Source organism: Ipomoea triloba, chromosome 11, assembly GCF_003576645.1.
Source record: "Ipomoea triloba cultivar NCNSP0323 chromosome 11, ASM357664v1".
In the NCBI taxonomy this organism is placed as follows: Eukaryota; Viridiplantae; Streptophyta; class Magnoliopsida; order Solanales; family Convolvulaceae; genus Ipomoea; species Ipomoea triloba.
In genome coordinates, this window is record NC_044926.1 from 511,980 (window position 1) to 526,423 (window position 14,444).

Genomic DNA, 14,444 nt, shown 5'->3' on the forward strand with positions numbered 1-14,444 from the left:
CCCCCCCCTGCCGCCTCTGCCCCCCCCACCCCCTACCCCCTACCCCCACCCCCTACCCCCACCCCCCCCTACGGTCCCCATATATGTGATCATCAATCACCAATACCCTTTGCAAACAAAAACAAACTTATTAAATCCATAGTTGTTTTGCTATTTACTATACACTCAATTAAATACAGAGTAGTTAAGTTACTGATCGACTTGAAAACACGTTTCTCCATCCATTGTGTCGGGAGTGTCAAATGCTTGATTGTCCTCCATCCTTTGTGCAACTAGGATTGTTATTGGTGTTCTTAGGTTGAGGAGGGTATATATCTTTACTTTGTTGGCTAAGGGTAGCCCCTTCAGTTGATCCAAAAAAATAAATACAATGTATGATCCACCACCAAATGTATAACTAAGATATGCATGTATGTACAATGCTCTTAGCTTGTTAAGTACAATTAATCAAGAAATTGCACTAACCCTTTATATATATACTTGGTACAATTCAAAGATTCATACATGATAGTAAAATGGACCTCTATTTATCGTCTTACACTGAACACTACATCCCTACCTAGGGCTCGAACCCATGACCTCTCACATGGAAGAGACCATATTACATTGTGGTAGTACCTGTTCATGTATATACTTTCACTACCTGTTAGATCAACTCGCTCAATCTCATGACTTCCCATATGAGAGAATTACTGGAGCACAAAACAAGTTAATTATTCTGTCTATGAATTGATCAAGCATACTTATCCCTTTTTGTACTTGTCTCCACACTCCACCATTCTCTAAAAATAAAATAAAAAGTAAAAAGTAAAAAGGAGAAAATGAAATTAGTAAGAGGAAGAGTTGGATCCAAGTGGTAGCTATATAGTCTGTCCATTCCAGGCAGCAGAGATTACCGTCGTCCCTCGATCAGTCACTCTATCAATCAATCAAATCATCAAATCAAGAAAACAATCGACGAGAGAGCTGAGCTTTGGGCATCCATATTATCATCATCTCCAACCAAAAAACATGTCTTCTTCATCTACTGCTTTTGCTCCGGACCACCACCACAACCACCCCCACCACCTCTCCCCCTCTGGCGAGCAGCTCTGTTACGTCCATTGCAACTTTTGTGACACTGTCCTCGCGGTATATTATCTTCCATTTCACCCTCCAGTTCGATATATAGTGTTATAATTATAAGTGTTTCTGCAGCTCTCTGATCTGCCTGCAGATTTGCACTCATCCTTCCAATACCCTTTTCTTGATTCTGTTGATTATTGCCAAAGATGTGTGCTTTCTTAGCTTTGCCGGAATATTTGGGCTGTACCCTTAGATTATTTATATTATATTATATGTTTAATTTAATTGCTGGTTTGGTTAGGTGAGTGTTCCTTGCTCCAGCTTATTCAAGACTGTGACGGTTCGATGCGGCCATTGCACCAATCTTCTCTCCGTCAACATGCGCGGCCTCCTCCTCCCCACCGCCCCAAACCAGCTTCACCTTCCCCATTCTTTCTTCTCCCCTCAAAATCTCCTGGTATGTATGTATATAGTAAGTGAGGAAAGAAGAGAGCTTAAATAGCCTGCTTCTAAACTAATAATATAAAGACTAATTCAAACAAAGTCACACGAATTGAAGCCTAACCACACAAATAAAACTAAACTAACTGAACTAATATACACTGCTCCTCATTTCTGCTAGCTCTCTAGGGTTAATTGATTTCCAACATTCATATTTTTAATTTGATGATTTTGGTTTTGTTGTGATATGCAGGATGAAATTCGCAACACTCCCCCAAGTCTGTTGATGAATCAGCCAAACCCCAATGAGTCTCTCATGCCAATCCGAGGAGTTGATGAGCTTCCTAAGCCTCCTGTCGCTAATAGACGTACGTACGTTAGTTTAATATAATCCATTCTTGTTTTTAATTTGTTCCCAAGAACCAACAACACATTTCTGGGTTTTAATGAAAGGAGTTATTACCTTGTTGGGTTTGTTAAAAATTGTTAAAGCTAAGGGCTTTCAATTTGTTAGGTTTATGACTTATGTGGTTTGCATTGCTCCCAGAGTGAGTGATATGAAAGAATGAGTTCAAAAACTGGGCTTTCTGGGTAACAGTAGTGTGTTAGCCATTGAAGAAATCTGGATGGGTTTGAACAGTTGCTTTTTAGAGCATTTACTAAACGCCTAGCCATCTATTTTCTGCAAGCCCAGGGAAATTTAATGTCTAGCCTTTATCTCTTGCCGGCCTTTGTTCTCCATGTTTTCCTACATATACTCACACCTCTCCAAAAGCCTTCCCTTCAACCGCAGCTAAAATAGCTTCACTGCATTGTTCATCTACAGTCTTTTCCCTGCTCTTATCTATTCCCAGATTCCATTAACTCCCCCCTTGTCGGGCGCCCCCTACAGTTCCATTAGCAGTTCGTTTATCAACTGTTCGAAGTTGTTAAAATTAAAGCTGTTAGGTTATTATATATTAGCAGTTCGTTTATCAACTGTTCGAAGCTGTGAAGGGTGAGCTAGCCCTAATTTTTTTTTTTAATTTTTTTAAAAAAGTAATTTTTACACTATTTTGTTGGATTTGGAAGGGGGAGTAAAAAGGGGGGGTGGAAAGATAGTAAAGTGATGATGGGTTTCTTTCAGTTTGGGGAGTGGGGAACTTTAATTTTACTGTTGGTTAGAATGAGAGTGGTGGTTGGTTATAAGATTAAGTGAAAGAAAAAGAATGATTGAACCCCCCGGGAATCAAGATGATGGTGGGGGAGCTTATAGGTAGCTTTATGATGAAGAGAATCCAAGACAAATAGATGTATCCATGGATCTTTAGATTGAATGATGATCATTGCATAATGATGATGATGATGAGAGAATTTTGTTAATGTCTGTGGGGATATGATGGTGGGGTTAGCTGGAAGGGAAATAAAAGGCAGAAATCTAAAGAAAGTCAGCGAAGCTGTGATTTTTTTTAAATGTCTGTTTTGTTTGTCTGCATGTCTGTCCTTCATTGCAGCCCCGGAGAAGAGACAGAGAGTGCCATCTGCTTACAACCGCTTCATCAAGTAAGCATTAATTACCTCTTTTTAATTAACCAATATTATTATTAACCCAGAAAAAAAAAAAAACATTATGTGTTATGATGAATCAAAACCTTAAAAAAAGAAAAAAGAGTGAAATGACGTTTCAAAACGGTGTTTGCAGGGATGAGATCCAGCGTATCAAAGCTGGAAACCCTGATATTAGCCACAGGGAGGCCTTCAGTGCAGCTGCAAAGAATGTAAGATCCAAGAGAATTTTATCTTTATATTATATATACATATATAAAACATTAATTGTGATTGAATGGAATTGGAATAGGGTTTGGGTAGCTAGGGTTTGGTTTGTTTTTAAGATTAAGTTGTTGTATGTAATATAATGTTCTTCGATTTGTGTAGTGAATTTGTTGTGTTGTGTTGTTGTATTGCAGTGGGCCCACTTCCCTCACATTCATTTCGGACTTATGCCTGATCAACCCGTGAAGAAACCCAATGCATGCCAACAGGTAGTCTTTCTGTCTCTGATCAATAAACCCTAAAAGCAACCCCCCCTCCCCCTTCTTTTCTCTTCATTCTATAACCCTAAAAACCCCACCTTTTTTTAAAAACTTTAAATCTTCACGAAATTTAAGGGCTTTAATTAATGGTTTTGGTGATGTAGGAAGGAGAGGATGGTCTGATGAAAGATGGGTTTCTGGCACAACCAAATTTGGGTGTATCTCCCTATTAATTATCATCTAAGAATAATGAATGATGGATCGAGCTAGCTAGTCATCATCTTATGTTATGGTGTACTGTAATGTAATTCTCCTATGTTTTCTCTTCTATGTTTATTACTTAGTGTCCCAACGTACGTACTCTAATGTTCCTTTTTATCATGTCTTTCATCATCCAAGAGTGAAGACTACTAAGCTACTACCTACATTCTTCTTCTTCTTCTTCTTCATTCTACTGTTAAGGTGCATGGTCGTCTGATCTGCACACTCAAAACCCCATCTCAAATCACAATTGTTAACTTAAGATGTATGCCGTTTATGTCTCATATGTTACTGTAAATGCATGCAACAAGCAAAAAAAAAAAGTAAATAAATATATCATCGGATTGCGTCTGTGGGGTTTCGAGAGTAAACGAAAAAAAAAAAAAAAAAAAAGTTCGGTTAGTTTTTTTTGTCAGACCACAAAGTGTCTAATCTCGGTTTTTAGGGTTTATTGATCGGAGACAAAAAGACTAACTATAGGAGGCACTTTTAAAGGACTAACTGTAGGTTAGGTTTTTTCGAGAGACAGAAATACAAAAAGTCCGGTTAGGTTTTTTCGAGAGTAACTGTAGGAGGCACTTTTAAGCCCGTATCATACTCAGACTAATCTCGATTTCACATCTGATTGGTTCAATTAAAGGGTAAAGTGCTGGCGAGATTGGTTAGTTTGAGGTGGCCTGGTGTGGATTTTGGAGGTAGTAAGGTTGCATCTGTGTGGATGCAGGCTGTATGTTTCCTAGGTCCCAAATTGTCACCATGCTAGCTATTATGGTTCAGTGGATGATCCCACCACCCTGGCCTGGCCTGGGTTTTCAAACTCTGCATCCCCACCCATTAATTTGTGCTTCAGTTCTCAGTTTTGTATGTTTTATGTCAACAAATGGTGGGCTATAGATTTGAAGTTTTCTTGGATCTTTAGAAGGCCCATTGCTGTCAGGGCAGAGTCCCACCCCCCTCTCCTTTTGTTTTGTTTTTAGGGTACAACTAACACATTTGTTCTTACCACGGTGAGACTATTCTTACTCAGGAACGTATAAAATTATTTGTAAAAATTAAACTTAGGATTACCATTGTGAGATTACTTTTACTCATAAACATATAGAGCTGTTTGCAAGAATCAAACTTGTGACATTTAAATACGAGAATCGTTTCTTTTAGAGCAATTGACATCACTCTTGAAGGCATTTAAGAAAATGTAGGATCTATTCTTCAAAAGTGATGGAAGAGTTAGAACTATGTTTGGTTCAATTCAATTCCACTAGACATAAAAAGATATATTGGTTCATCATTCATTTTTTTTTGTTAATTACTTATCAAATTATATTTAAATGATATTTTAGATTTATTTAGAAACAACCCAAAACCTTAGTGGGATTGGGTTAAAACTAGATATATTAGAGAAAAAAAAATATTAAATATTATATTTGAGGGTTTAGAAAGACACCAAATTTCATTAAGAGTGATGGAGACAAGCCTAGTGGGTACATATCTGTCACTTTGTATGTGCTGCGCTGTGTGCAATAGTCCAAAATGACAAAGCGATTTAGCATCCCGTTAACATGGTAACATACCATGCATGGTAAAAATTTCCCATAATTGATAAGTCAACACCCTTTATTTTTCGAATCACGAGAAAAATTCACCATCACTATTTAAATATCTATGTACTGAATAAATTTTACTTCGGTATAATAACTCACAAATCATTCACAAGACAATTGCATTTTATAAATAATGTTACTACAAAATACAACATTCTCTTTCTATTTATAATAGTCAATATTCTTACTATTTGATATTATCCTACATTTAAACTAAAAATTTATGCTTTCAAAAAAAAAAAAAAACTAAAAATTTATACTATCTATGACAATGTGCATTTCATTATTTTAAAATTATTTTCAACAAGCCTCTAACTCATGTGGAGTGTGGGCTAAACTTCTCTAGAAGGCCTAGGGTTAGGCTGTAGGGGTCTGGGCTTGTTGTTGTTGTACATCAGGCCCAGACCAATGCATAAGTTGTCTAGTCTTTTTTTTTTAAATAATAAATTTAAATATTTTTTGTGATTTTTAAAATTTAATATCTGGTCTTCTTAGTTTGAGTAGATCAACTATAAAGCATGCTTCACCTAGCCCAGTGCGCATATTTGAGTAGGGGCAACACAATATGTACATTCGAGTAATGGTTATGGACTTTTATGAAAATCAAAGAGAATAATAACCATACAAAGAAGACTACAACATTATAATTGCATTTACATTGCTCCTAATAAAGTTTGAACCTCAAAATTATTGTTATTGACATTAAATTAAATTAGTATGATAAATATGAAAAAGTTTCTTTAATAAAACCGACAACCATGCACATAAAAAAGAATGAGGCAGTCAATTGAAAATACAATGGAAATAAAGTTAGGGAGTGCATGGTTCCAAAGAGGTGCCTCTGAATGTCTGCCACATTGTATGAGGACTGGTAGCTACAGAAAGCTAAAAAGAGTAATATGAGCTGGTTATGCCACTACCTCTGCTAAAAAGACCTCTGCTTCACCCTAATATGCCTCTTTCGGACCTATTTTTATTTACAATGAGATAATCTTGACTAGTAGTATTAAGAAATAGTGAATATGATAAAGTGAGGGGAAGAACTTCCTATTTATACTAAACAGGTTGGTCTAAGAGCATCCAAATATGTGGATATTATTTAATTTTTGTAAATAAAAAATCTATGCATGAGTTTTTAATTAGTGTAGGAAGGAGTTTTTATTAAGTTTTTCACTTTTGCAAAACAAGTTTTTTTTGTGGGCCCTCTTTTAATGCTAGAAGAAAGAGAAAAACAAAAATAAAGTCTCAAGTGCGCCTTTCGAGCACTTGCTGGGCGCCTAGCTGGCACGTGCAATTGACATGGCAATTTAAGGCTCTAAGCACTTAATGCTCCGTTGCAAGTAGTTTGACGTGGTGTACTCTTGTTGGCTTGGTCAGACGGTCGTCCTGCAACTATGTGTAGGTTGACTGTCCGAGGCGACAAATTAAAGTCGTTATTCTTGCAAGCTATCAGTCGCCGCTCCGGTAGGCTGGCCGGGTGACAGCTCCGTCGGGGTGGTTCCAAAGGTGATCCGAGAACATCTTCACTTGTCATGTTAATGCGAACAATATGATTGGTTACACGTGGCTTAGTTCTATCGGGTTGGTGGTTATAACGGCCTCCCTAATCGGTAATTTTTGACGGACTGACCCAGTGACCTCACGAATAATCCTTGTGCGTATTCATCCATCACATATACCTACCCAATGAATGTAATCTTGAATATCTATAAATTAAACCCCTTTGAAAATAATCAAGAAATAAAGATGCTCAATTTTGCAGATAAGAGGAAAAACGTTCACTAGAAGCCAAAATATTCTACCAAACAACCAAAAATAAAAAAGGTACAAATATGTAGTGCTACCACTACTCCAGACCCTAATTACATGCACTGATGCACGTGTACACATTTTCATCAATTCCTCTTAAATTTTTTCATACATTAGGTTTTAAATTTATCCAAAATTAACCTTAAATTTTTAAAACCAATTGTTTAAGAGGCACTGGAAGAGATAAATCACAAATTGTCGAGTCAGTCTTCAGATTTCACTTGTACACTTTAATGCTAAAATAAGATTTTAAAGTGATTGATCCAACCAATTAACATTCCATTTTATCAATTTCTTGATCATTTAGTCACAAAGCACAAAAATTGCAAACCTGAAAGCAATAAATGGCAGGCAGCAGCTTCTTCCCTCCTCCAATCCCAGCTTTGGTAGTGACAGTAATTGCAGTCTCTCTCTCTCTCTCTCTGTTCTGCAACACAGCCGCCGACCTCTCCCCATTCAAACCTCTTCTTTTATCCCTCTCTTCCAACATATTCTCCTGTTCAATTCAGAGGCAAAAGAGATGGTAGCTATGTCTTCTCCCCCCTCTCTCTCTCTCTCTTTCTATACTTTCATTTCAAGAAAACAAACGTGACTGAATTGTTTCTTTAATTTTTCTTTGTTAATTTGGTTTGCAGTTGGACAATTCACATCTTCTCCCTGGGTGGCTTGCAGCTCTGCTTACAGAGAAATTCTTCAGCGCTTGCATTGCACACGAAGATGCCAGAAAGAACGAAAAGAATATTTTTTGCTTGGACTGTTGCGTTGCCATTTGCCCTCATTGCTTGACCCCTCACCGCTCTCATCGCCTCTTGCAGGTTTATATATATAAAGATATCAGTTTTTTGTCTTTTTGATTGATTATAGATTAAGAATTTGTTGTGTGTTGTGTGATAGGTAAGAAGGTATATCTACCATGATGTTTTGAGGTTGAAGGATGCTGAGAAATTGATGGACTGTGTTTCTGTTCAAGTATGTATACATTCGTTTCTTGATTTCAATTTTCAACAACGTTTGAGGCATGAGATTTTTGTTGTGTTGTGTTTAGGCTTTGTTTTTGGTGTGATTTTTTGCAGTCTTATATTAGTAACAGTGAGAAAGTTGTGTTTCTGAATCAAAGACCGATCACAAGGCCTTGCAGAGGCTCTGCTAAGCTTTGCATTATCTGTGACAGAGCCGTTCAAGAATCCTTCCTCTTCTGCTCCATTTCCTGCAAGGTCAAATCTTTACTATTTTTTTGCATTGATTAATTAGCTTCTGTTTGTGAAATTGCCTGATTAGTTTTGGGTATTTTTTTGAGTTTCTCCAGCTTCAACACATGATGAAAACAGGGGTGAAATTGTCCGATCACATATGCAACCGGGACTCTCTGGTGTTGCCGGAGCCGGGGCTCGGAGACGACCTGTTGACGCCGGAGACCGTCCTCGAACCCACGGTTTCCATCAGCGCCGGCTCCGCTTCCAGCGTTTCCGGCGGCGAGTGCCGGATACTTGCTAGCACTGCCACCACAGAAACCGTGAAGAAGAAGCGGAGCACTCTGTCAGCGCCGCCGGTCCGGTCTGCCTCCCAGCCGGCGTTTTCGAAAGTTCTGCCGGCGGCGGCCGTGATGAACCGGAGGAAGAACCGCCCCCATCGGTCTCCACTTCAGTAGTTTTGACCGGAGACATCATGTGCAATAGATGTGCATTTAAGGTTTAAGGTTTAAGGTTTTAAGGGGAGAATTTTGTGACTATATATACAAGGAATTGACAATGATATGATAGAAATAGTGGTCTGTTTGTCTGTCTTTTTGGTATCAACAAAACACCAAATATATCAAACTATGATGACATCCTTTTTCTAGTTTTATATTCATTTCTTTTCTCCGACTTTTATATTATCCGTTAGTTTCTGTCTTCTCGACTGAGATGTTAGTCACTCGTCATATCATATTTAATTTTAACGCTATCTATAGTGAAGCTATAACCTACCTGAGTAGTATCAAATATAGAGAGATATGTTAGTTGAAATGCAATTAAGTTTTGTTTTATCTCATGGTGGCAAAAAGCAACTATGTATTCTAGTATATTGAAGAGGGTGGTTGTTGGTTGGTGTGTTTGGTCGTGAAATGGAAGATGAAAGATGCATGTATGGTTTGTGTGCTGTTTCTTTTGTTGTTTTGATTTTCTTTTTTCGTGCTAAAGGGCAATGCTTTCAAATCTCTCTTGGAAATGTTGGTAATTTCCTTTTTCATCTTTGGTAGATTGCATGTCTAAAGGAGTTGGAATTGATGAGGCTCACAATAGGGAACTATGAGGAAATTGGTTTTAGAATGTAATTGTTTGAATTTGCACTATTGGTTTCTAGCTGCTGAGCAAGTATAACATAGTATGTTTGGGTATTATTCTCACTTATTTGTAAATTTCGTTCTTATTACTATTGTGATTCATTAATACTTCAAGATTCTTTAACTTGACCGTCTTTTCTTGTCAGTGAGAGTTTATGACAGTCCATACATACTTACATATCATTCTCGGTGCCCATGCTTGTAATGTTGTTATTGCTATTGAATCCCACTAATACTCAAGATTATTCATTATTGATCGCCCTTTTAGTTAATGAGAGCACATGACGATTCGTCATGTCTGCACGTCAATCTCAGTTAAAGCATTTAACGCTCAACGCTTATAAATGCTAAATCGTCCTTTTAGTTAATGAGAGCACATGACGATTCGTCATGTCTGCAAGTCAATCTCAGTTAAAGCATTTAACGCTCAACGCTTATAAATGCTATTGTTACGATTGAGCCCCACTAATACATCGAGATTCCCTTATCACTTTTTTCTCGTCAACGAAATTTATTAGGCGTTTGGCGTTAGGCGTTTCTTGTTACGATTGAGCCCCACACAACGAAATTTTTCTTGGCGTTAAGCGTTACTCAAAATTTATTAGGAATAGTGTTTAATAAAGTTCGATGATGTTGATGCTATGTACAACACAGTTGCACGCCATTCTCACCAAATGCATATTAATGCCAACCCTTGAAAATTATCGTTAGTCGCCACTCAAAAATTGTTAGGAATAATGTTTAATAAATTTTGATGATGTTTTGTTTTTTTGTGCGAAAATTTTGATGTTGTTAATGCTATGTAAAGTTAGGCATATAAATACTCGAGATTATTCATTGATTGCTCTTTTAGTTAATGAGAGCACATGAAGATTCGTCATGTTTGCGTGTCAATCTCATTTAACGCATATTAACGTCAATGCTTATAAATGTTGTTGTTACAATTGAGCCCCACTAATACCTCGAGATTCCCTCATCACCTTTTTCTTTTCAACGAAAATGCAAAACAATACAACACGATTCCACGTCATTTTCACCAAACGCATATTAATGCCAACACTTGAAACTTGTCGTTAGTCGTCACTCAAATTTTATTAGGAATAGTGTTTAATAAATTTTGATGATGTTAATGCTATGTGCAACACAATTGCACGCGATTCTCACCAAATGCATATTAATGCCAACACTTAAAAATTGTCGTTAGTAGTCACTCAAAAATCGATAGGAATAATGTTTAATAAATTTTGATGATGTTTTGTTTAATCTGTGAAAATTTTAATGATGTCAATCCTATGTAAAGTTAGGCAGGATAGGGCTAGCCCATTTCATACTATGAATAGGGCCAAACTTTTATATATATATATATATTGAAAAAATTAAGCTTACTTAGTAGGTAATAGTTGCAATTTGTAAACTTATTCTTATTAATGGTATTACATTATTAATTTCTTTATTTTCTTGTAATAATTCTTAAGTAAAATTGTTGAAAATAAATATGTGAACTTGTAAAACTAATTTATCAAATGGTATACATAATTTAATTTAAATTAGTCCATTTATAATTTTTAATATTTTTTAGGGCTATGAGCTCGATTGAGCTTTAATTTTATTTTCGGATCAGACCATGCCCATTCCAAACTTTAATTGGATTCGACCAATCCAATCAAAAAATAATTAATCGGCCCAGTGGCATACTGGCCACTGGCCCGGGCCGACCCAAGTCGTGAAGGCAAATTATTCTATGGACTTGAGTCTAAAATAATTATTGAGCTTTGAAAGTGACATAATATAATCCAAAAATTTAATACCTCATAATAGAATCATTATTGCATGGACCATGGTCCACACAGCTGCGTGGACCAAAAATAAAAAGTACATTATTTTTGTACTGAAGGTACATTATTTTTATACTGTAGGTACATTATTTTAGGGTACATTATTTTTGTACTGAAGGTACATTATTTGACTATATCAAAAATTTGCCCTCATAATATAGCTAGGTTATTCACTTATTCATTAAAGCACTTATTTATATCAGGTCAACTGGTGAAGCATGAACAAGGCTCAAATAATCTGCAGCATGATAATAGATATATATAAAACATATAATCACGAACAAATTAAAATAGTAAAACAACATTACAACCTACAAACAACAATAATACCCTCGATCCACTGAGGAACTGGAGATGATGGATGAATCTATGAGTGTTTAACCACTTGATCATCATCATTATCCTGTGTGTTGATCTTCTGCTTGCGATAAGTCTGTTCCGTCATCTTGGCCCTGTGAAGAACACAAAAAGATTGGTTTTTGAGGTTTGGAACATTATAGTTCTGCGTTATGTACATCCCAGCAGACACCCCCACCATGAATGCAAAAGCTGTTCCTATAAGACCCATCTTCTTCTGATCTCCTTCAATTCAGAATTTGGTTGACTTTGTATGGCAATATGGATTATTGGAGTAAATAGAATATATATAGGCTGGGCTAATTGGAGATTTCTTGTTTGACAAGTCTATGGAGTCCTTTTACTACTTTACCTTAGCTTGGCCCCTCCTCCAAGATTCAAACACTCAAATATTTTATTTTAATTAATTTGACCAAACACTCCATTGAGGATATGATGGAGATTGGAAACTATTTCTTTTATAAATAAAATATTATATTTAATGTCCAAAACACACCTCAACTGGTCAATCAATCCATAATACGTTCATAAGTTTTGATTTGCTAACACCTACAAAGTGTAGTAAGATAAGCAAAAAGAACTTGATAGACTCATGGATGTGAATATAATATCAAGGTCTCGAGTTCAAGCTAGGATTAGACAACTACTCGTACCTAGTACTGTCATAGCGGGCGGGCGGGCTGGCCCAACCCGCGGGCTAGGGAACACTCAACCCTAGCCCGCCCTGTGCAGGTTGGCGGGCCGGCCCGCGGACTACTTAAAAAAAAAAAACCTAACCCGCCCCACTGCTGGGCGAGGGCGGGCTAACCCGCGGGCCTCGACCCATTTTTACCGCCCTACTCGTAGCTGGGCCTAAAATAGAAAAGAAAAAATGCTGACATGTATATAAACCACACATTTGCTAAACTAGCTAGGAATGAAAAAGAGTTATCCATCTTGTGCATATGAGTGGTTAGAAATGTAACATTAAGATATACATATATAGTATAGTTGGATTTAATGTTAGGTAGTGTGTAAATTATAGATTTTGTTTGTATGCATGGACTCTCTCAAACTATCTATAAATGATGACAAGTGAATATAATTAATAAAAGATCTTATCTCTTTTAATTTGCTAGGAATTGAAAATGGTTGGCTCTAAGCCATTGATTGTGCTAAGCTTTCTCCTTTTGACTTGCATATCATTATCCCATTCCGATGTTGTTCCATGCCCTCCGGCGCCGGCCAAGTGCCCGAAAGACACGCTGAAGTTTGGGGTTTGCGGCGACTGGTTGGGGCTGGTTCACGAGGTGGTCGGAGCGCCGCCGAGCAGCGGCGAGTGCTGCACTGTGTTGAAAGGAGTGGCGGAGCTTGAAGCGGCGGTGTGTCTATGCACCGCCATTAAAGCGGAGGTTTTGGGTGCGTTGAAGATGGAGATTCCGGTGGCTATAAGTTTGGTGCTTAATTCTTGTGGCAAGAAGGTGCCCGATGGGTTTGTATGTTAATGCATGCATATATATATGCCACTCCGATCCTTTTCAATTCTTTAATTTGCTTCAATTGGTTATTCCCATGTATTAATTGGTTTGAGTTTGATGTTTAAGTTGTTGTGAAAGAGGTTTGAGATTGGAGAAATGTGTGTTATTGTTATTAGCTTTTTTTTTAATGCAAATTTGTGGTATTGTGAATTTTTAGGGACCTTGTGCAGAATTCAAGGTGGAGAGGAAATTTTGTGTTGAAATAAAAAATTGGACAAAAGTAATTTTAGTGAAGTTTTTAAATATATAAATTTTGTCAAATTCACCCAATTTAAAAATACTAGCTATCTATATATATATATTCTGCATAATATCCCTTAATATAACTCCATTGATTTTGTAGGCTCCTTTAAACTCACGATGGAATCATCCATTTGACTTTTCATGATCTTTAATTTGTTGTTACTTACCATCACAAGACACAAGTGGGGTTTCTTGTGTCTAGTATTTGCTTAATTCATAAGTAGGGTTCCTTGAGAGGAGAGGAAAGAACATACATGCATGTCACCTTTCTTCATTATATATATAGTGAGCTGAGTAAAAATTATTTATTGATTGCATGAGTAAAACATAATTTTTTATTAGTACGTAACAAATTCAATTTCTTTCAACGATTAAATTTATTTCTCTTGTACAATTTTTGAGTTGACATTGTTTTATATATATATATATATATATATATATATATATATATATATATATATATATATATATAAATTTCTCAACTTACACCAGACATATTAAGGTAGTCCGTAGAATTTCATCTCTAAAAATTCTAAAAGTAATAAATCACAAGTTACACGAATAGTTTTTCAATCAGGTCCTCACCTTTTTATGCACATAAAGAATTTAATTCACATCGTATCCTATTTCAAGTTAAAAAATCTATCTCCTACTTAAGTACGTAGCTCATCAACTGCATAAATGATAAATTGGGAAGCCCAAAGGGATGACATTGTTATCAATCATATCACATGGGGAAGCATAAACTAATCCTTAAACCAATTAAGTCATGGTTTTGCTAAACTATTGATGCCAGACCACTGCATGAGAGCATGTCTCCCTTTTGCCACTTCCCACCTACCCTATAAGCCAACCTTTTAATATTGTCTAGGCAATTAAATAAATGGAACACAAAAATTAACTAAATTTTTATCTCATTATTTTACTAGCTTTTGGAGTTTTGGTGTTGCAAAATTTTTCTTTTTATATTTTACAATACA

The 14,444-nt window shown here is 36.5% G+C and overlaps 3 protein-coding genes across 3 annotated transcripts; all 3 read left to right on the forward strand.

The window, feature by feature from the left end:
• Nucleotides 1–874: 874 nt before the first annotated feature.
• On the forward strand, nt 875–3,943 carry LOC115996365 (axial regulator YABBY 1). The gene is made up of 7 exons (XM_031235569.1): nt 875–1,131; nt 1,367–1,522; nt 1,760–1,874; nt 3,000–3,048; nt 3,188–3,263; nt 3,453–3,527; nt 3,683–3,943. The coding sequence occupies exons 1-7, from the start codon at nt 1,012–1,014 to the stop codon at nt 3,749–3,751; spliced, it is 660 nt and encodes a 219-aa protein (XP_031091429.1). The 5' UTR covers nt 875–1,011; the 3' UTR covers nt 3,752–3,943.
• A 3,660-nt stretch (nt 3,944–7,603) lies between these two features.
• Nucleotides 7,604–8,837, forward strand: LOC115996888. The gene is made up of 5 exons (XM_031236326.1): nt 7,604–7,712; nt 7,825–8,004; nt 8,084–8,158; nt 8,263–8,403; nt 8,496–8,837. Exons 1-5 carry the CDS (start codon nt 7,710–7,712, stop codon nt 8,835–8,837), a joined length of 741 nt encoding a protein of 246 aa, XP_031092186.1. The 5' UTR covers nt 7,604–7,709.
• A 3,897-nt stretch (nt 8,838–12,734) lies between these two features.
• LOC115997218 (putative lipid-binding protein At4g00165) lies at nt 12,735–13,455 on the forward strand. The gene has a single exon (XM_031236728.1). The coding sequence runs from the start codon at nt 12,832–12,834 to the stop codon at nt 13,186–13,188; it is 357 nt and encodes a 118-aa protein (XP_031092588.1). The 5' UTR covers nt 12,735–12,831; the 3' UTR covers nt 13,189–13,455.
• The last annotated feature ends 989 nt before the right edge of the window (nt 13,456–14,444 follow it).

Coding starts and splice junctions, on each gene's coding strand:
- LOC115996365 (XM_031235569.1), top strand. CDS start 1,012: ATGTCTTCTTCATCTACTGCTTTTGCTCCGGACCACCACCACAACCAC. Junction 1,132..1,366: donor TTTGTGACACTGTCCTCGCG/GTATATTATCTT, acceptor TGGTTTGGTTAG/GTGAGTGTTCCTTGCTCCAG. Junction 3,528..3,682: donor AACCCAATGCATGCCAACAG/GTAGTCTTTCTG, acceptor TTGGTGATGTAG/GAAGGAGAGGATGGTCTGAT.
- LOC115997218 (XM_031236728.1), top strand. CDS start 12,832: ATGGTTGGCTCTAAGCCATTGATTGTGCTAAGCTTTCTCCTTTTGACT.
- LOC115996888 (XM_031236326.1), top strand. Junction 8,005..8,083: donor GCTCTCATCGCCTCTTGCAG/GTTTATATATAT, acceptor GTTGTGTGATAG/GTAAGAAGGTATATCTACCA. Junction 8,159..8,262: donor TGGACTGTGTTTCTGTTCAA/GTATGTATACAT, acceptor GATTTTTTGCAG/TCTTATATTAGTAACAGTGA.